The 21,525-nt window shown below is 50.3% G+C and overlaps 1 protein-coding gene across 3 annotated transcripts in view; it reads left to right on the forward strand.

The window, feature by feature from the left end:
* Positions 1–361: 361 nt before the first annotated feature.
* The window catches only part of POU2F3 (POU class 2 homeobox 3), an 87,658-nt gene continuing 66,494 nt past the window's right edge, over positions 362–21,525 (forward strand). The window contains exons 1-2 of one of the 3 annotated variants that reach the window (XM_086338309.1): positions 362–595; positions 7,838–7,906. In XM_086338309.1, coding sequence (XP_086194435.1) covers positions 568–595; positions 7,838–7,906 — 97 coding nt within the window. In that variant the 5' untranslated portion in view covers positions 362–567. The remainder of the gene's footprint in view (positions 596–7,837; positions 7,907–21,525) is intronic. The other 2 variants (XM_086338311.1, XM_086338310.1) reach the window with 2 other exon arrangements.

The raw sequence follows: 21,525 nt of genomic DNA on the forward strand, positions 1-21,525 counted from the left end.
TTCTTGCCAGCACACTCTCGTGGCTTCTCCAGACACACCAGAACTCCTCCAAGAGCTGGGGCATCTGTCCAGAGGAAAGCTCAGGCCCCCGCTGGTTAATCCTCCAGGGGTTCCTCAATAGGACGAGCCAGACCAGGAGCCTGGGTGCGGTGGGAAGAGGCCGCCGGCCGGTCTGGGGCGGACAGGTGTTCCGCAGGGTCGGGACCCGCCCCGGCAGCACGGACTGCCCCCTCCGCCAGCCCCCGGCTCCCCAAATGCAAATCGCTGCTTTGCCTGGGCCTGGGGCCAGGCGCGGGGGCCCTGCCAGGGGGCGTGGCCCGCGGCCCCCGCCCGCCGCGCGGCGTGCTCACCTGGGGAGTGTGGCAATCCCGCCGCGCCGAGTGCTGCCCGGGCGGCCGCGAGCGAGCAGCGGAGCGCGCGACGGCGGCGGCGACGGCTCCGGCGGCGGCTCCCGCGGCGGTGGCGGCCGGGGACAGAAGGCAGGAGACCCTGGCTTCCCCTGGGGCCCGGCTGGGGCAGACGCGAGGGGCCTGGGGGGAAGCTGGCTTTGGCCCCGCCTGGGGCAGGATGGTGAATCTGGAACCCATGCACCCAGGTGAGGGGCGGAGGGCGCGAGCTCTGACAGGTGTCCCTGCGTGCGGGAGGGGACGAAGGACAGGGGCCCCGCTCTCAGGGGTGTTGTTCCCCTGCGGCCAGGTGAGGGCGGTGTGGACAGCGGGTCACCCGGGGCGGGCGGGCGCCTGGAACGTCTGGGGGATTGGGGGGAAGAATGCGGGTAGAAGCTACAGCCTAGGGGTGTCAGGGCTTCTGAAGGCTCGCAGCACCCCAAGAGCCACAGCTATGTGGGACCTGAGCGTGCTGGGCTGTCCTAGGCTCGGGGAAGTTGCCTTACTGTTCACTTACTGCAGAAGGGTGGCTCACTGGCTTAACCACGGGTGTGGACCTGGGAGTGCAAAAGTGAGGGAAGTACTTGTATCCACATGTTGGTGTTTGGTGTCCCCGGCATTTATATGAAGTAGAGGCCAAATGGACATTTGTGCCGTCTAGGGGTGCCTAGGAGAAGCGAACAGAGCTGGGCATTTACACAGGCACAACCCGGGCAGCTGGTACAACGCACCTATATTGATTAGGGCTTACGGAAGTACGTCTGGTGAATATCAGAGGGGAGTCTACCTGTCCTCAGGTATGTTGGGAGAGGAGGTGGAGCAGACCCCATGAAGGTGTGCCTGCTCCCCAGCTCTGTGGATCTAGGTGGTGTTACAGGCTGGTGCACGGCGGGGTTGGGGAGTCCATGTGCAGGGGCTGGGCCGGAGCTCTGTGGGACCCCACCGGAGAAGTAGCCTGCTCAGGGGCCTGTGGGAAGTCCTTCCATCTCTCTGTCTGAGAGGGGACGTGAGAGATACATCAGCAGTGGGTGCATGGCAGCGGAGACCCAGGGGTACCCAGTTCCTGTGTTCTTTGTTCCATGTCCCATAGATTTAGATTCCAAGCTCTCCTCTCCCCAGGGGTGGGAACCTAGGCCATAGAAATACTCTTCTGGGAGTCAGTTTCCCCTGCATGAAAGGTCTGTGAGCACGGAGTGAACCAGGGCCCTCTCCATTCACCCTGCTGATCCCTCCTTCCCCATCCGGGGGAGGACAGGGGCTCCTAATACCAGAGGCTGGACTTGGTGTTGGAGTGGGGCTTCTGGAGGTCTGAGGGCCTGAGCAGAGAAGGACTCCAGGTGAAGAAAGCTGAGCCTGGTTTGGCCATTTCAAACCAGCGACTTGCCTCTTAAAGGGGGCAGCACCCAATGCATGGCCTTTATTAAGGACTTCAGGGCTGTTGGTGGAATTTTGTTACCTGCTCTTCTTTCTGGAGGAAGCAATTTTCAAGACCCAACCCAAGGAGCACGGCAGGCTAGAGTCTGGCCTTTTCCTGGAGCGGCCAGTCCTGAAATCAAGCAGCAGTGGATGCACAGGGGAGACCCAGGGACCCCAGTTTCCCCAGACGTAGTCCTGATGTGGCTGAGAGAAAGCCAGCTGACAGGGAGGTGTTAACTCTGAGTGGATCCCTGGGCACCAGGACGTGCCAGGAAGGGCTCAGTGAGGCGGAAGGAGCCATCCAACTGGGTATCATCCAATGTTTGGGGAAAGTCCATTTCCAGATCCTGAAGCACCAGTACGGAGCTGGACGTGGCCAGGAGCCTATCCTGGGCTCTCGTTCCTCCACTTCCCACCAAGAAGGCCTCAGCACACATGGGGAGCAAGACCTCAGGAAGATCAGAGACTTCCTGGGGGTTTTCCACCTCGTTGTCTTCTAGAGGCTCCTTCTCTGGGGGAAGTGGGAGAAGGGGGGACCCTGCAACCCAGCAGGGAGGCCGTCTGAGGGTGAAGAGGATCTTGCCGAGAGCCCTAGAGGGTGAGGCTGAGGTGAGGAGGCCGAGCCCTCCTTGCCTGGCCTGGGAGAAAGCTCCAGGCTGATGCTTATCAGAAGCCCGGCACCTCCCCCAGCCCTGTCCTCTGCAGGCAGACACCGAAGGGTGATTAAGCTAAACCTGAGGGGCACTGCCTCCTCAGGTGGGGTCTGCGTCTACTCGGTGTGGGCAACCTGAGTCATCTCTCTACAGCTGCTTGCTGCCACTCCCCAGCCCACTTCTTCAGCCTGTCTCCCCTTGGGGCTGTCCAGCCTCCCTGTGAGGTTTCTTGGCCCCTCTGTGGTGTCCGGTTCCCCTTCGACAGCACCTCAAAGGGATCGCTCAGTTTGGGACTTTCTGTGAAGCCTCTCTGAGTGGGTCTCCATTTGAGGGTTCCCTTTGCTGGGTCTTCTCAGTGGGCTTCTTCCTCCAAGGTCATCTTTTTAGGGTCCTTCAATGAGGGCCCTGCTGTGGGGTCTCTGAGGGAGGGTCCGTCTATGGAGTGTCTCCTTGTGGGACCCTCTCTCGGGTCTCTCAGTTCAGGATCCTCTTTGCGGAGACTTGGTCTCTCTCTCTCTTTTTTAAAATTATTTATATATTTATTTGGCTGCATTGGGTCTTAGTTGTGGCACTCAGGGCCTTTCATTGCAGAACATGGACTCTCTAGTCGTGTGCAGGCTTAGTTGCTCCACCGCATGTGGGATCTTAGTTCCCTGGCCAGGGATCGAACTCGTGCTCCCTGCATTGCAAGGTGGATTCTTTTATTTATATATATATATATATATATATATATATATACATATATATATATACATACACACACACATGCATACACACACACAATAAATTTATATGTAATGAATAAATATATAATAAATTATATATATAAATATATAATATAATGTTTAATATAAATATATTATATATATATATAGTTCCACCTAAAACTATCACAACATTTTTAATTGTCTATACTCCTATATATATATCTAGGAGTATAGACAATTAAAAATGTGATAGTTTCAGGTGGACAGCAGAGGTTCAGCATGCATACACATGTATCCATTGCTCCCCTCCCATCCAGGCTGGCAAGACGGATTCTTAACCACTGGACCACCAGGAAAATCCTGAAATCTGGTCTCTTTTGAACCCTATTTTTCCCCTCCCAGTGGTCCTGTGTCCTGTGGGTACTTTATAAACAGCACTTGCCCTTCGAATCCCCAGTCTGAGCCCTTGTGGATTCCTCCTCCATTGATTTACTACAAGAGTTTGGGGTGGGGTGTGGGCTACCCTGAAGCTCCCCACCTAGCAGCTCCGTTGGCATGTCAGCCCCTGTGCCAGCCCATCTTTTCACTCAGATAACCTGGGTGCCAGCTGTGATCCAGGTCTGCCTGGGGCCTCAGCACTTTGTGTTTTGTAGAGCGCCTCTCCTTCGACTCAAACACTCGAGCATGAATGAGGTCACCAGACAGGGGGGCACCCCAGCCAAAGAGGGGCTCCTCCCTCCCAGGCCCCAAACAGGTGGAGGGGTAGACAAGAGTCAGACAGAAGGCTTCCCTGGGGGTGCAGCTAAGAACCTGCCTGCCAGTGCAGGGGACAGGGATTTGATACCTGGTCCACGAAGATCCGGTAACTAAACTCGTGTACCCCACCCACTGAAGTCCACTCGCCTTAGAGCCTGTGCTCCTCAACAAGAGAAGCCACCACAACGAGAAGCCTGCATAGCCGGCAACTAGAGAGCAGTACCCACTTTCCGAAAGTAGAGAAATTTGATGCGCAGCAACAAAGACCAGTGTAGCCAGAAAAAAAAAAAAAGGAATCAAAAACCTCAGGCAGAAGAGACAGAAGAGACAGTGGAATTCAGCCTAAGGGGGACACTCAGTTAGTCCCAGGGCACCTCTTGTTTTGCCCCTTTTCTCACTGTGAGCTGTTCCCCATCAGGGTTGGGAAAGAAGATTCAAGTCTCACAGACTGATACCAGTTACGGCTCGGGACCCCAGGGTCCTTCCAAGGTCTCATGAGAGGATGTGCATTTCTCCTGAAGTAGAGGTGAGGGTTGACTCCTCCACAGCAGAGTTGGAAACATGGCTAGCTTAGAAGTAGGACGGTGGGCCCCTTGAATTGCCTCTGGGAGAAGTGCCCCCAGCAGTGGGTGTGGGAGGGAGAAGTCAGGAGGAGCTCCAGTCCCTTCTGAAGAGTTGAAAATGAACCGTAGGAGAGAGGGGAGTGGACCTTTTGCTTTCCCAGCATCGCCTGGGCCCGGGATGTCCAGGACACTGTGGGCACTGAGCCTGCAGCCTAGGGAAGTGCTGCCCCTCAGACTCTGCTCCTACAGGTTCACACACACATCCTGGTTCACCAATGTGTCAGGAGGGGCTGCTGCTGGGTCATGCCAGGGCATCAGGAGGGCAAGGCCGGCAGCCAACACCTTGCCCCAGCTTCAGAGAATGACGGCGCCAGTGAGGCAGATGAGGGGCTGTCTGGTATCTGGGTTCTTACACAGAGCAGCTGAGCCTCCCCAGGGAAGGGAGTGATGGCAAGGAGCCTACTCAGTGCCAACTGAGATAAGAACAGCACAGAAGCCCGGCCCCACCCCACACCTCCCCCACTCACCTCCGGCAAGTGTTGTCCGACAGGCAAAGGGTTACGGCGTCTCAGGGAGTTTCGGTGTTGGCCCATTTTTAGGCTGAGACCCAAGAGCTCATTCCGCCCATCAGCCTCAACCTCCTACCCAACAGGAACAGGCTCTCAGTATCTTAGCATCCTATGGCACTCAAGAGCTTTTACAGATCATCTCAGCCTGCCCCTCCATGCAGACCCACATCTCTGTCCGATCCCGAAGTATCACAATGTCGCTCCCATGATGGATACGTTGAACAAGTAGATGTCCTGGTAGAGTGTGGAGCCTTTGACTCCTTCAAAAGTTTTTTTTCGATATGATTAGGACTTCCTTTTATGCTAATTTAAAAGTTCAGAGAGATGGCTTTTGGATAGATTTAAAGATGGTGCAGGGAATGGGTTTTGGAGGAGAGTCTGCGTTATAGGCATAAAATTACGGTTGAGCTAAAAAGTTACCCTTCTTAAATGTCAGAAGTTTGGAATAAGTTGATTCAGAATACTTGGTTATCATCCCAGCCTTACTACTACTTAAACTCTTCCTGTGCCCATGAGCGTTTTTCTAATGAAGTCAGAATTTGGAGAATGCAGATGCCTTCCCAGGTAAAGGACAAATTACGATAATGCTGAGACAGAAAACCAAAGCTGTTTATTGTAATGGGAGAAGGGGACCCCCATTGAAGCTTAAGTATCCAGTTAGTTCACTCATTTATCACAGCTTTCTGTGTGCCAAGTGCTGTGCCAGGCTGTTTTCATTCAAAATCTTACTTGCTCATCACAATAATTCTGGGGAGTATCATTCTTTTCTTTTCTTTTTTAGCTCAGAAAACAGGTTCACATGTGTGGCCAGGGTTCCCCCTGCTAGTTAGGATGGCACTGGGATTAAATCCAGGGCTGTCTGTCTGCTGTCAAAATCTGTGCTCTGAATTCCCAGGACTGCTGAAGCAGGTTTAAAAGCCCAATGAGGGTGAGAACTCACCCCCCTCCCACCCGCTTCCTCGTCAGTCTCTGGTTTGTTCTCAGCACTGTTGAGAATCCCTATGGGGGAGTGTGACTGAGCCTGTCTGTGGTAGGCAATGCCCAGCTCAAGGGTGGGACTTCATTGGTGGGACAAAGCAAAGCCTGTTTCCCACTGGAGCAGAAAATGAGGACTAGCAGAAGTCCTTTGCAGGTGTGTCCAGGTGGCCCACCCTAGTTATGCTGATGCATGGCAGACTATACAGAAAGTTTCAAACTGCAGCAGGAAGAACTTTGGTTAAGCTCGCGAAATGCTTTCTCAAGTGTCATGCGCTGAGAAGGGTGGCCAGTGTGGTTGCAGGGTTTCCCCTAGAGGTCTGTAACCACACAGGACAGCATGGACGTCTGAGGCAGGCTGTACGGAGCTCCACTTATTCATCTGGGAGTGGTCACTTAGGCTGATCTCAAAAATACTCCTCAAACTACAGCAGCTCCTAAGGTTGCTTACCCCCACCCCTGCTGCTGGGGTGTTCCAAGGTCTGGAAAGCCTTGGGACTCCCCATCTCTGTCTTGCTTGGCGTGACAGTCACCCCTTCTACATTGCAGTCACTGCTACCCCTGGGACCACAATTTAAATCTCTGCCAGAGCCACACACGTCATTGCCCTAAACTAAATAAATAAATGAGTTTCTTCCGGCTTTTCCCCCTGGGGGAGGTCCACCCTTCTCCCTCATCCTGATCCTCTCCAGACCTCAGGCATCCAGACTGCCAACTGCTTGATTACCTGATGCAAATGAAGACGGCCTGCTTACCCGACATTGGCTGGGGAGCTGGGTATGCAAATTGGCTCACCCAGACTTTATCAGATTTGAAAGAGTTAAAATGCTGCCCCAGAGAAGAGGGTGGGGGTAAGGTGGGTGGGTGGGTGGGTGGGGAGTCAACCCAATTTGAATAAAATATTCTTCTGTCTTTAAGGGCTTCAGTATTTGAGTGGTTTAATAAGGAGAGGAGTCTAGAGAACGAGAGTTAGTTCAAAGTTACATCTTTCCTTCTCTCTGTGCACCCTGGAGGGGACTTAGGGGCCTCTTAGGTAGTGGCAGCTGTCTGTTGTGGGTAAATGTTTAATTTATTGAAATGAAGCAGGGCAGACAGGCGAGACCAGAAGCACTTGGGGACTGAGACAGGGGGCTTGTGTAGGTCTTCTCTCGCTGTGGGGCACTGACCCAGTCACCACCCCTCTCTTACTAAGAACTGAAAATGCTGAATGAGTAGGAGAGAAGGTAAGGATTCCCAGAGAGGGCCACACAGATACTAGGGTTTGATCCCTAGACAGTGGGCTGGCCTCTGAGAATCAAACAGAGAACAGAGGCAGAAGGGCAGGCCTTGGTTCAAGCGTACTCTTACCTCCCAGGTTAGATTTATTATAGTGGGGGTTGGGGGCAGGATGCGAGATGGATTTCTTATGCTGCTTTAAAAATTACTTACATTCTCCAGATGCCAAATGAAGTGAGGATGAAGAATGGGAGACATTCTCCCCCATGCTCCACCCACCCTCTGTTGTACCCTTCCCCTTGTTTAAATTTTTACCAGCTGAGCCAGGCGATGGAAAGTAGTGGCAACGAATGATACAAAGTGGGAGAGACCCTACAGTAGCCGGAAGAGGGGGGAAAGGAGGCTAGCCTGAGAGAAGAGTATATGTGTCCCCAAGCTTATGAATATTCTAATAGTTGTACGTTCAGGAATCAGGAATTTGAAAGTCTGATGGTTGTTGTAATTACACATTCATCTTCACTGTTTAGTTACAGCCACATATGTCAGAGCGAGAAAAATTGTGACCTGTTATTAAAATCGGTTGTGTTTTCCCTGCAGATATAAAGATGAGTGGGGACGTAGCAGATTCTACAGATGCTCGAAGTGCTCTCAGCCAGGTGGAGACAGGTAAGGGTCTTCTCTTCTGGGGACAGAGACAGAAAAGCAAGGGTGGGAGAGGGTTATTGGAATTCATCGAATAATGAATCTCTTATTCATTTCTTGTATCCTTTCTGGCTTGGTCTTTCAGCCAATCAGACCCAAAGGCTGAGTCAGGAAGCGAAGAGGTTCCCTAGAGATGTGGGTATGACCCTCTGAACAGTAGACATTGGTCTACAGTAGAACAAAGTCTCTGGAATGAGGCCTTAGATCCTTAGAAACAAACAAGTTAGGGAGGAGATTCACTTCTTCTCCCCCCGCCTTTTTTTTGTGCCTGCACCGTGTAGCATATGGGATCATTAGTCCCCGTACCAGGGATCAAACCCACTCTCTGCTGTGGAAGCTTGGCATCAAACCACTGGACTCCCAGGAAAGTTCTGAGATTCACTTCTTCATTTGCCATTCCAAGACCCCTAGAAACAGCAGGCTGTGTTCCCAGCTGCTACTGGCTGACGGAAGGCAGAACCTGTCTTTGGTAAATGGGAACTAAGGCCTTTTAACCCCAGATTTCTCAATAATCCTACTCAAGGATCTAACCAAAGAGGCCCATGTACAAGTGTTCGTCTTCCAAATTACATGCATGTGGGTGGTAAATAGACCCAGAAAGGAAGGCTTAGTGCCTGGAGATGATTTTGCTTTGTGAATAAGAGAAAGAGAACAGAAAAGAATTGAGAAGAAAGTTTCATAGCTCCCTGCTTTTAACTCTGTCATCCTTACTTTGAAAGCTCCGTATAATTAAAAAGAACTTAAAGAAAGATGAGTATAAATTGTAACACCACCAAATAACTTTAATAGCATCCCAACAAGACCTCAATTAGTCTTTCATCTAGATCATTAGAGGCGTAAAAATTAGAAGTGGGAGAGAATCGATGTCCCCCAGAGCTAAAATCTTTTCCCAAGTCTTCAGGTGCAGTCTCATTCCATTCTTTTTTTATTTTTTTAGTATTTATTTATTTGGCTGCACTGGATCTTAGTTGTGGTACATGGATCCCACGGGTTCTGTAGGCTAGGCGGGCTGGCTTAGTGGCCTTGTGGCGTATGAGATCTTAGCTCCCAGACCAGAGATGGAACCCATGTCCCCTGCATTAGAAGGCAGATTCCTAACTACTAGACCACCAGGGAAGTCCCAGTCTAGTTCCATTCTTAAAGCTAAAAGGCTCCGGATCAGGGACAAGAAAACTGAGAGTCTTGTGGAGGCATCTGTAGGATATATTTCCCATAAACTTTCCTGCCCGCCCCGCTCCCCAGTTTAGTATTGATACTGTCTGTCTGCACAGGTGGTGGCACAGGTTTTCTATTTTGCTTTGTGTCTGGGGACAGTTAAGTTAGGAGAGGGTGGGCCAATTGCAACCATTTGCCAATTGATTTATTAGCTGAGAATGTGTTACTATAGGGTCTATGGAATGGGGCATCTTTTCTTCCCAGTTGTGAAGAAAATTGCCTTTTATCTCCAGAACTCAAGCAAGGCTTTCAAATGAGTTCTCCTGAAGAGTATCAGGCCTGTCTCTGTTCTGAACACTTCCCTAGAAAAAGGAGAGTCCAGAAGCCTTGTTTCAGGGAAGCTGGGCCACCCTCCCCCTGTAGCAGGCTGGCTGGAGCCAACTCTGCTCATCTGGGCCGAGTATATTGTCCCAGGTATGTGAGGACACAGTTAAGAGAATGTCCATATGGATGGAAGAATGCACTTAGCAGGCTAGCTCTGGGGCCCTGTTATTAGTTATGGGACCAAGTCAAGGTGCCTGTGTCGGGAGTGAGAAGGACCTATAACAAAACCCTGAAAAGTGAGCCAGGAGGTGGAGGGAGTTCAGATCCTGAGTAGGGATTGGTTGTTTAGTTGTTCAGTTGTGTCTGACTCTTCGCAACCCAGTGGACTGTAGCCCTCCAGGCTTCTCTGTCCACGTGATTTCCCAGGCAAGAATACTGGAGTGGGTTGCCATTTCCTTTTCCAGGGGATCTTCCCAACCCAGAGATCGAACCCAAGGCAAATTCTTTACTGCTGAGCTACCAGGGAAGTAAAGAATCCGCCTGCCAATGCAGGAGCTACAGGAGACGCAGGTTCGATTCCTGGTCAGGAAGATCCCCTGGAGAAGGGAATGGCAACCCACTCCGGTATTCTTGCCAGGATAATTCCGTGGACAGAAGAGCCTGGCAGGCTACAGCCCATAGTGTCCCAAAGAGTCAGACATGACTGAGTGGGGTTAGGAAGGTTTATTTTCTATAGGCCATCTCCATGGTTCTGGCCTCCTGTCTGGGAGTGTAGGAGCTCGCACAGACTAGGTTGTAGGTCCAAGAATCTGAACATAAACTGGATCTTTCAAATACAACTGTCATCCCAGTGACTGTCAGTTCAAAATGTGACCTTAGACCACTTTGCTTCCCCAAGAGGCAGGAACACATGACCTTCGATGAGTATGGATTTAGAATCAAACAGATGTAGGGTAAAGAAAACAGCTTTCCTGCTTACTGGTTGTGTGATCTGATAAGTTAATTTAATTTCATCTTTTTCTCTTTTTTATTAAATTTATTTTTGTCCATTGATTTGGCTGCACTTAGTTGATTAGTTGATTATTGATTAGTTGTAGCATGTGGGATCTAGTTCCCAGGGACTGAACTCAGGCCCCCTGGGTTGGGAACATGGAGTTATAACCACTGGACCACCAGGGAAGTCCCAGTTCATCTCTTTTAAAGGGGACAATTAATGTCCATCCTTAGAGAGTAGGTTGAGAGCTGGGATGTTTAAAGCCATTAGCACAGTTATGACAGCTGTGGCCATCATTTCCTCGAATGGTATCATCAAGGTCTTGTGATTCTGGGGTCTTCCCTGGTAGTTAGCAGTTGGGGCTCTGAGTTTTCACTGCAAGAGGCATGGGTTCAATCTTTGGTGGGGGAACTAAGATCCCACACGCCATGAGCCTGACCAAAAAAAAAAAAAAGATGCAACGTATATAACGAACCTTTCTGCTAAGTGTTTTGGGGCTGCAGGTAGCTCGAGTGCCCTCACCCCTTCACTCAGGCCTCGAGGGTCAACCCTAGATATTGATTTTGCTCCTTTCTTCCACCACTCAGGGAAGAATTCTGTATGGGTCCTACACTCCAAGGAGACCCGTTAGTCCATGTTGTCTGGAACACCTCTAACCCCAGACCCTTCACTTTTAGGGGCTCAGCTTGGTAGCTGGTAGCATCCATACTTGAGTGATTGTCAAATTACTGCATGTCTTTAAGGGCAAGAAAAAAAGAGGTAGCTAATTAAAGTAACCAAACTTCCTGGAAAGTCGTTCTGACTCATTTTTTATGAAGGAAAGCTCATGGTGAGTCACAGTGGTTACCAACCTGGTTTAATGGCTTCCTTTGGATTTTTGAAAGGCGGATTACCCTTCCAGGCAGTGCATGAATTAAGGGGTAGTTTGTCTCTGGGTTTTAAAGGAACTATAAACAAGGGTGACCTAGAAAGCCCCAGCTCCCAGAGAACACCCTTGGTGTTGTGTGAAATCCCCAAGGGGCACATGGTGGGAGCTGAGAAAGGGAAGTGAATTTCCCTTTCACCCTGGCCAGACCGACATAGGAGAGCGTTCTCGGGTCCAGACACAGACCTCCCCGGCTGGTAGAGATCTGGCAAGGCTGCTCATCCTTCTCTTCCCTGCCGTCTGGGCAGACAGGTAAATGCAGAGTGTCTTTGTGACAGCATGAAGGACCAGAGAAAGCTCCCGATCCCTGTCCAGCGCTGTTTCCACACTGCCCAGAAGACCGGAACTGAGCTGTTTCTATGGTAGCTGTTTTGTCCCTCTGTCGTGTCTTGACTCTTTGTGACCCTGTGAACTATAGCCCACTAGTCTCCTTCTGTTCATGGGATCTTCCCAGGCAAGAAATACTGGAGTGGGCTGCTGTTGCCTTCTCCAAAGCTGGTTCTAGACTTCTAAACTTTTCTGAATCCCTCCTTTGAATCCCTGTTTTTACTTTTCCTTCGTTCTTAAGCTGACATCATATACATTTTTTTTTTCTGTTCTCACTTGAGTGGTTGATAAGAAAATAAGATTACCCACACTTCAAAAGCCCCTGGCTCTGTACTGACCAACCCCAAGCACCCACGCAGCTGACCCTCTGACTTTTGACCACACTGATCATGATGTAGCTTCCAACACAGGAGAGGACAGATGGGGTGGTCTTGGGAAGAGGAAGATAAAGGCCAGTCACATCCACGGAGCTTCCTTCCCGTGCCCAGGCCCATGGAGCCAGCTGTAACTACATCACCTCATCTCATTCTTACAATCCACGTTTTTATCAGTGAGGAAATCGTGACTCAGAATGAGAAACTAACTAGCCCAGGATCGCACAGTTTCTAACCAGGAATCAAGTCGGGCCTGCCTGACTCAGGCTATTAACTCCCTGCAGATTACTGGGCAAGTGTTCCCTACCTGGATGTTGATTTTCCTCCCCATTAAGGAGGATTTGGGGGCTTCTCGGTGTAAAGAATCAGACAGGTGAGGAGGGTTGTGGATCCCTGGGATGGGAAGACCCCCTGGAGTAGGAAAAGACACCCCACTGCAGTATTCTTGCCTGGGAAAAATCCCATGGACAGCGGAGCCTAGCAGGGCATAGTCCACAGGGTTGCAAAGAGTCGGACATGACTGAGCGACTAAATAACAGCAACAAAGGAGGGTTCGGGGCTGGATAATCTTTAAGGGCTGGATTTTTAAAGATGTGTACGCAGCTCTGCTTTTCAAAAATCTCATTCATCGGTTCGCACACCCACGTGCTGCGTTTGTGTGTGGGCCTCCTCAGGCCCGAGCTGCCTGTGCACCCCATCACCTGCCTCAGCCCCTACATCCCCTCTCGGCCCACTCTCCTCTGACTCCTCCAGCTGCCTTGCTGAGTTCAGGCTCCCATCTCTCCTCTGACCTCGCTGGCAGGTCCCCTTGTGTCAGAACCTGGGTTCAGAAAGATAAAGAAACAGTCCCTGTCTTCAAGGAGCTTTTCTCCGGGACTTCAAGGCGGAGTGGGTAACAGGGCCAACCTGTGTCTGCCAGGAGCGCTTTTGAACAAAACATTTGGCCTTTACAACAGTTCTGTGCAGCTAGATGGCACCATCCCACTTTGCCGATGGGGAAATTGAGGCTGGTTAGCAAATTTCCCCAAGATTCTGAATCTAGCAATTGACATAATTAAACCTGGGTCTTTCTAGTGACTTTTTAAAAAAAAATAATTTTATTTACTTACTTACTTTTGGCTGTGCTGGGTCTTCGTTGCTGCACAGGCTTTTCCCTGGTTGTGGAGAGCGAGGGCCACCCTCTAGTTGTGATGTGTGGGCTTCTCATCGTGGTGGCTTCTCTTGCTGCAGAGCACAGGCTCTAGGGCGTGCGGACTTCAGTAGTAGCGGCTCGTGGGCTCAGTAGTTGCAGCTCTCTTTCTACTGACTTTTCACCTAAAGAAGGTGGTGGGAAGACCGGAGACCTTCACGGGGAACAAGGGACAGATGACGCAAGAGAGTGACGGCATCAGAGAGATGCTAAAACGATGGCGGGTGGCTCCAGCCAAAGGGGCCAGAAGGGAGCCAAGCCCCTGCCGGGGGCTGGGGGGGCAGTCTCTTCCAAGAGGTGGAAGCCTTGTCTGCTGCCAAAAGGTGCTTGCTGGGAAAGAGAGAGAAAGAGCTGGGGTCCACTCACTCCCTTTGGTGAAGTGTGGAGGGTGAGGATCTGGCCTCAGAGAGAAGTGTCTCCTCTCTTCTCTCATCCAGCCTTACCAACGTACCGGCCCCAGCTCCTCACAGTCTGCAGGCTCAGCTGTCATCAGTGGGGTGAGGAGACTGCAGACCCAGATGTCACTGGAGCAGATGCCTTGGCACTCTGTCCTGCTCAGAGATCTGGAAAGGAAGGACTCCGTGAGGGCAGCCCATGGGGAGGAGAAGGGGGACAGGAAGAAAAGAGGGCAGGGACTGGACTTCATCAGTCATGGCTTCCTTTCGCCCTTCTCCGCTTCAGTCACTTATCTGTGAGATGAAACTGCTCACTGTGTCGCATTCTCCAGAAGGACCAGCCAGGCAAGTTAGCTGTGTGGGGTCCCTTTGCAGAAAATCTCTCCTCACTTAAATCTGGGAACTTTTTTTTTTTTTAATAATTAATTTGTATCGGAGTATCATTGCTTTACAATGTTGTGTTCATTTCTGCTGTTCAGCAAAGTGAGTCAGCTATACACATACATATATCCCCTCTTTTTTGGATTTCTCTCCCATTCAGGTCACCACAGAGCACTGAGTAAAGTTCCCTGTGCTGTACAGTAGGTTCGCATTCAGTTCAGTTCAGTCGCTTGGTCGTGTCCAATTCTTTGAGACCCCATGGACTGCAGCAGGCCAGGCTTCCCTGTCCAGCACCAACTCCCGGAGCTTACTCAAACTCATGTCTATCGAGTCAGTGATGCCATCCAACCAGCTCATCCTCTGTCGACCCCTTCTCCTCCCGCCTTCAATCTTTCCCAGCATCAGGGTCTTTATAGTGAGTCAGTTCTTCACATCAGGTAGCCAAATTATTGGCGTTTCAGCTTCAGCATCAGTCCTTCCAATGAATATTCAGGATTGATTTCCTTTAGGATAGACTGGCTGGATGTCCTTGCTGTCTAAGAGACTCTCAAGAGTCTTCTCAAACACCACAGTTCAAAAGCATCAATTCTTTTGCGCTGAGCTTTCTTTATAGTCCAGCTCTCACATCCATATGTAACTACTCGAAAAACCATAGCTTTGACTAGATGGACATTTGTCGGCAAAGTAATGTCTCTGCTTTTTAATATGCTGTCTAGATTAATCATAGCTTTCCTTCGAAGGAGCAAGCGTCTTTTAATTTCATGGCTGCAGTCACCATCTGCAGTGATTTTGGAGCCCCCCAAAATAAAGTCTGTCACTGTTTCCACTGTTTCCCCATCTATTTGCCATGAAGTGATGGGACCAGATGCCATGATCTTAGTTTTCTGAATGTTGAGTTTTAAGCCAACTTTTTCACTCTCCTCTTTCACTTTCATCAAGAGGCTCTTTAGTTCTTCTTAGCTTTCTGCCATAAGGGTGGTGTCATCTGCATATCTGAGGTTATTGATATTTCTCCTGGCAATCTTGATTCCAGCTTGTGCTTCATCCAGCCCGGCATTTCACATGATGTACTCTGCATAGAAGTTAAATAAGCAGGGTGACAATACACAGCCCTAACATACTCCTTTCCCAATTTTGAACCAGTCTGTTGTTCCATGTCCTGTTCTAACTGTTGCTTCCTGACCTGCATACAGATTTCTCATGAGGCAGGTCAGGTGGTCTGGTATTCCCATCACTTGAAGAATTTTCCACAGTTTGTTGTGATCCACACAGTAAAAGGCTTTGACATAGTCAACAAAGCAGAAGCAGATATTTTTCTGGAACTCTCTTACTTTTTCGATGATCCAAGAGATGTTGGCAATTTGATCTCTGGTTCCTCTGCCTTTTCTAAATCCAGCTTGAACATCTGAAATTTCCTGGTTCATGTACTGTTGAAGCCTGGCTTGGAGAATTTTGAGCATTACTTTGCTAGCGTGTGAGATGAGTGCAATTGTGCGATAGTTTGAACATTCTTTGGGATTGGAATGAAAACGGAACTTTTCTAGTCCTGTGGCCACTGCTGGTTCTCATGAGTTATGTTAAATCTGACAGCTTTCTGCATGGTTTTAAGAAGCAATGGACACAATTATATAGGAGAGCCTGGAGAGGTTAGTGATTCTCAAAAAAGCCCAAAGAAAGAATGAGGAACTGATTCAGGACGAGAAATCCCATCTCAATTTGTTTATTCCTGGGATCTCACTGTCTCCACCCTACTGCGTTCCCAAGAAAAAGTCTGAGGATAAAGAAACTACAGCTTATTGCAACCAAGAGATGCACTTCCAGGCAGAAGACTCTGGAGATGTGTATGGTTTTTAACCCAAATGTTTATGCAATAAAACTGTTCTTTCAATGACACAGAGGACAGCCGGGGTCTAGGAAGTACCTGGGGTGAGGTGAGACTTGGGGAAAGGTGCGCAAGAGTCTCCTCTTGATAGCTCTTCCTAATGAGGCATGGGGGTAAATACACACTCACATGCACGCCTTTTATGATTAAATGACAGAGTAGGTGTGAAAGCACTTTGCAAAGTGTCTGTCACCATACAAATATAATCCATCATTAGGTTGATAATTATTGGAAACATTCAGGAGACAAGATAAAGAAAGCTCTGTCACTTAGCAGTGTGGGACCAGTCTGCTGGTGCCCTAGGCCTGAGTTTCCTTGTCACAATATGGGGAGGAGAGGGCTGGCTGCAGGAATAAAGTGAAGGGAATGGGCCAGGTGGGCTCTACGACTCAAGCCCAGGGACTCTGGTCCCGTGCCTTAGTCTGAACCTACTCTGTCCCTTACCTCTCTGGAGGAGAAAAAGGAAGTCACGGCCCCTGCAGATGTCCAGGGGGAACTGACAAATTCCTGGGGAGGCCAGGATTCTGAGAGGGAATCTCATTCATGCCTCACTCTTCCTTTGCAGATGTTTCAAATCTGTCCCTGGAAAATGAAAGAATCTGTTGTTCTTAGAGCTGTTTTCCCATTTATCATCCATCCTTAAGAAAAGCTAACCCCACCATTTCTCTTGGCCACCTATCCTTACTGGATGCAATTCTCAGGGTCTGAAAGTCCTTATCTCTTGCCTACGACCCTCTTGCTGCAGTAAAAGCCCCATGCCTCTTGTTCTGGCCTTCCACAAGTGGCTTCCATTTCACCGTGTTGCCAGTTTCTGTGGCCGGGAGATTAGGAGGTACTCAGTCACCATCCAGGCTTCCTACTGTGGCCATGTGTGCTGGAGACCTCAGGAGAGCAGCCTGTGGTGTCGGGAGGTATCTGCCTCCAGCACACGAGAACCTCAGCAAATAAAACAGCTACTCCAGCAGCTCACACCTGTGCTGCACAGCTCACAGACACTTTCTCACCGTCTAGTCCCAAATCCAACCCTACAGGGCAGAACCATGCTGCTCAGATGATAGGTGGCTGGGCCAGTCCTGCCGGGGACCTGTCCCTCTTCCTTTCTGGGGTCCCTTGAAGGATGTACCCCTCTCCCTGCCCAAGCAGCCCTGAAGCGCTTGGACCTCCTTTTCTCTTCGATCTAAGAGGGAGTAAAGTGAGGTGGCCACGTTGGGGGCCGTCAGTGTGTAGTCTTTTGTTATCCTGGTTTCATCAGTGGTCATTCCTTAGGGCACCGTTTCTTAAATAATGTGGGTTGCAGGACCAGTCATTTTATTTCTGGTCAGTCACAGACCAGTCTGCAGTCCCACCATCCATGACTGGTAATGCAGCTTATACCCACCGTACACATTCAATAGGACCCAAGCTGGTCTACACCACATCCACAGAGAGTGCTCACTAATCATGTGCTCCGGGTGCTGCGAGCATTTCTAAATTCTGACTCTCTGTGTTTGGATGCATCTGGTCTCAGACTTCAGTGAACAAGTCAGACCAGCCTGGTTGTGGGACCACATTTGGAGGTGCCTTAGAGGATAAGGATGTGTCCAAGAATGCCCGTTTCCTTTGGCCTCCCATGAGCAATGGATATATCTTATGGGCTTCTGAGCATCCCTCCTGCTTCCACTGTGGCTATTGTGGGGGCAGTGATAGGGAGATCCAGCAGGGGAGGTAGGCCCAGGCAGTCCTGTGCTGTCAGGGGTGGAATGACACCACAGACACACACACACTCCTGAGCAGTGTCCAGAGGCTCAACTCAACACTGTAGCTTCTGGGTTGGATCCCTGCATTAAGGCGCCTAAACTGCAGCCTCACTTCTCAAGCTGTGAGTAGATTCTTTTGGTCTCTTGGCGCTACTTTGCTCCTCAAGAAACAATTAGGGCAGTGAACACCTGGTGTGCAAAAGTGCTCAGCAAGTGGAAAAGGAATTTGCAGAGAAATGAGCAGCCAAATTAGAGTAAAGTCTGAGGGCTTGAGGCCTTCCCTAGTGGCTCAGACGGTAAAGAATCTGCCTGCCAATGCAGGAGACCCAGGTTCCAGCCCTGCTTCGGGAAGATCCCCTGGAGGAGGGCATGGCAACCCGCTCCAGTATTCTTGCCTGGAGAATCCCATGGGCAGAGGAGCCTGGCGGGCTACAGTCCATGGGGTCACACAGAGTCGGACACAACTGAAGCGACTTAGCATGCACGACTGGGGTAACAGCAGGGCCCTGGGAGTCTCAGGGAGGGCAGGCCTTTGTGCCAAGCCAGGAACGTGAGAAACAGAGCGGCGGGCATCTCCCAAAAAAGCAGTAGTGCAGTTGACTCAAAAAATAATAGGTGTTAATTTGCATGGCATTTTACATACGCCCTGCTTTCCATTCCTACCGCTGGAGAGGCATGGCCGAAACCCCCCAGGTCTGTCCTCTCCTGTCACCCCCTCTAGGGGCATCGCTGTGTCCTCCAGGCTCCAGAACTTTCACCACCCAGCCCATCCTTAAATTAGGCCAACCTGGGGAAAAAAACAGCAGTGGGCCTCGCTTGGGTGTGCAGGGTCCAGATTTGCACTAGAGAAGCAGGCAGGTGGCCTGGTAGGTCTGGGACCCTTTGGGCACCTCGGTGAGGGGCACCCCACTTGCCTGCGGTGGCTACAGTGAGGCCTACTTGGTAGGCAGGGGGCTTGCCCACCCCACCTACTTGGACTGGGGAGAGGAACAAAAAAATCTAAGCCGGGGAGCCCAGAGAGGTGTCACCCAAAGGAGAGGAAACCCAATGGTTGCCATGACGATGGGGACTGGTGCCTGATTTGCATAGGGCAATGATTTCCATACTGCAGGGTGGATTTCCATATCCCTGCCTCAAAGCCTGTTGGGGCCAGAAGCGGGAGAGGGGAGAGGTTATTTGAAATTCAAATGAGGGTGATTAAGGTTTTCTTGAGGAGGGAAGCGTGGACAAAAGGGGTTAAGCCAGCTGGGAAACGTCTGCTCAGGGCTCCAAGATATCAAAGGGAGGTGGCTGCTCTGGGCTGGCCTCTCCCACCCCTGTCTCTGTCCCCTCACCCCCTCACCACAGGCCCCTGGAGGCTGAGGGTGGTTGTCTGGGCCGGGTATTTGTGGCCTCGGCCTCCCAGGAGAAACAGCTAGGTCTTTATTCCCCTCCTGTCCCAGACTCAGTTTACCTCCCAGGGTCCTAAAAGATGCTTGGATTCTTAAAAACCATTGAGTGAGTTAATGAGTTCTAGTTCTGGGCTTAGGCCTGCCACCCTCTGCTGACAACAGATTGGTCATCTCAGTTTTTGTATCAGTGAAACTGGAGAAGCAGTCTGCACCTCCTTGTCCGACTGAGGAGATGTGAGGAGACAGGCATTCTGGAGTCATCTCTGCCATGAACCTGTGCCAAAAAATCACCTCTGTCTTCAGGCCCTGAGTCTGTGCATTGGACGAAGGATCTGAACTTGAGGGTCTCTGATATCACTTCCGGTTCTAAGATGCTGAAGTCTGTGAGTACATGATTGATCCTATGTGCTCACCGGTTGTTATTTGTAAGATGTGGGTTGCTGCACCCCTGGTTCCTCTAATGTGTTAGGAACGGCAGCCCTGTCCCCCAGCTCACCAAGGTGCAGGCCATAAATGCAGTGACTTTGGAGCCAGAGTCTGTATTTGAATCCCAGCTTCTCTACTTACTAGTTATAGGACCTTGAGGTGGTTACTTAATGTCTCAGCTCAGTTTCCTAGACTGTAAAACGGGGGTAATAGTAGACATGGGTCTCATAGGGTTCCAGTGAAAACTGAATAAGCCAACATCTGTAAAGCACTTAGAGTAGAGCTTGAGTGAGTGAAAGTTGCTCAGGCGTGTCTGACTCTTTGCAACCCCGTGGACTATACAGTCCATGGCATTCTCTAGGCCAGAATACTGGAGTGGGTAGCCTTTCCCTTCTCCAGGGGATCTTCCCAACCCAGGGATCGAACCCAGGTCTTCCACATTGCAAACAGTTCTTTGCCAGCTGAGCCACAGGGGAAACCCAAGAATGCTAGAGTGGGTAGCCTACCCTTCTCCAGCAGCTCTTCCTGACCCAGGCATTGAACTGGGGTCTCCTGCATTGCAGATGGATTCTTCACCAACTGAGCTAACAGGGAAGCCCCTAGAGCGGAGCCTGCCATACGTAATGCAATACAGGAATGCTATTTGCCAGTGTTAGTATCAGAAAGACAAATTGTCCACACGATGGAGCAGTGACCCAATCGAGGGACCCTCTGTTAGGAATATGGGCTGTCTCCTGAATGGACCTACCTGTGAATTCATTCACTTGTGGCCCACACACTGTCACAGCCACCTGTGCTTGGGAATGGGAAGCATACGTCAACGAAGGGCCCTCAAACAAACTGACATAAGGCAATCCAGAAATGGCTGGAAGGAGGGGAAAGAACTAGTGCCAAGACCCCTCCTCCCCACACCCAGTGCTTAGAGATGTGACAGATTCAAGGAGGCTGCTGCTGCTGCTGCTGCTGCTAAGTCCCTTCAGTCGTGTCCAACTCTGTGAGACCCCATAGACGGCAGCCCACCAGGCTACCCCGTCCCTGGGATTCTCAAGGCAAGAACACTGGAGTGGGTTGCCATTTCCTTCTCCAGTGCTTGAAAGTGAAAAGACTAGAAGACGTTTATAGTTCTGGAACTCTAAAGGTCTTTTTTCCTTCTCAGGTTTCTGCAACAATTCCATTTTTTGTTTTCATTTGGAGATAGATAGTACAAAAACTGTGGTGTAGTCAGTCTTGGCTGGTGGACAGATGTGGGCTTGAGTTTCTACTTGACAAGTTACTAATCAGTAACCTTGGGCCAGGTTGATTAGCCTCTCTGAGCCTCAGTTTTCCTCATCTGTGAAATGGGATAATAAGAGCACCAACTCATGGGGTGATGATGAGGATTAAATGCTGTCCTGTATATAAAATGTTTAATACAAAGCTTGGTGCATAGTAAATGCTCAATAAATGCCAACTATTAATTAATCCCTGTTATTTGAAAACAGTGTTCTCTTGCCAAAATGTTTGAAAATTCTCTGGTCTAGTCCTATTCTCGTATTTTATGGGGAAAGAGACTGGGGTCAGAAAAAGGGGAATGATTTTTCCAAGGTCACAGCAGAGAACTGAGATCCCTGTTTCTTTAGAAGTCTTTCCCTACCCTAGAGGTAGTCCTCTGTCCTTCGTTTTTTTTATTGTTTCTTTGGACAAAGCCTCATCTCTCCCCATCACCTGTCCCTCAGAAGTGGCCGCTCCGACGCTTGGAACAGGGGCCCCAGAAGGGGAGGAAGAGGCATGACACAGGGTGAGCACAGGGCATGGTGTCTGGTTCCAGAGGACATTGGCAGGCCTCACTGTCTCTGAGCCTCAAGTTTCTTCACTGGTGAAGTAGGCGTTCTGGAATCTCTGGCCCTGTAGACCTCACAGGTAGGCGAGGCTCTTAAGGATGTGAAACGAAAGTGTACTGCCCAGAAAGGAACAAACCCAGTTCAAGTCCCCAAGACCCATGCTTGTTGGCCAGCCCATGGGCCCTGCCTCCAGAGCTGAGAGATCAGATTTCCATCCCTCCAGGTTGGGCTCCGTGACCCAGCCTCAGTTTCCTTATCTGTAAA

The sequence above is a fragment of the Bos grunniens genome, chromosome 15 (genome assembly GCF_055505025.1).
Source record: "Bos grunniens cultivar Pamir isolate PY7600 chromosome 15, Bosgru_T2T1.0, whole genome shotgun sequence".
In the NCBI taxonomy this organism is placed as follows: Eukaryota; Metazoa; Chordata; class Mammalia; order Artiodactyla; family Bovidae; genus Bos; species Bos grunniens.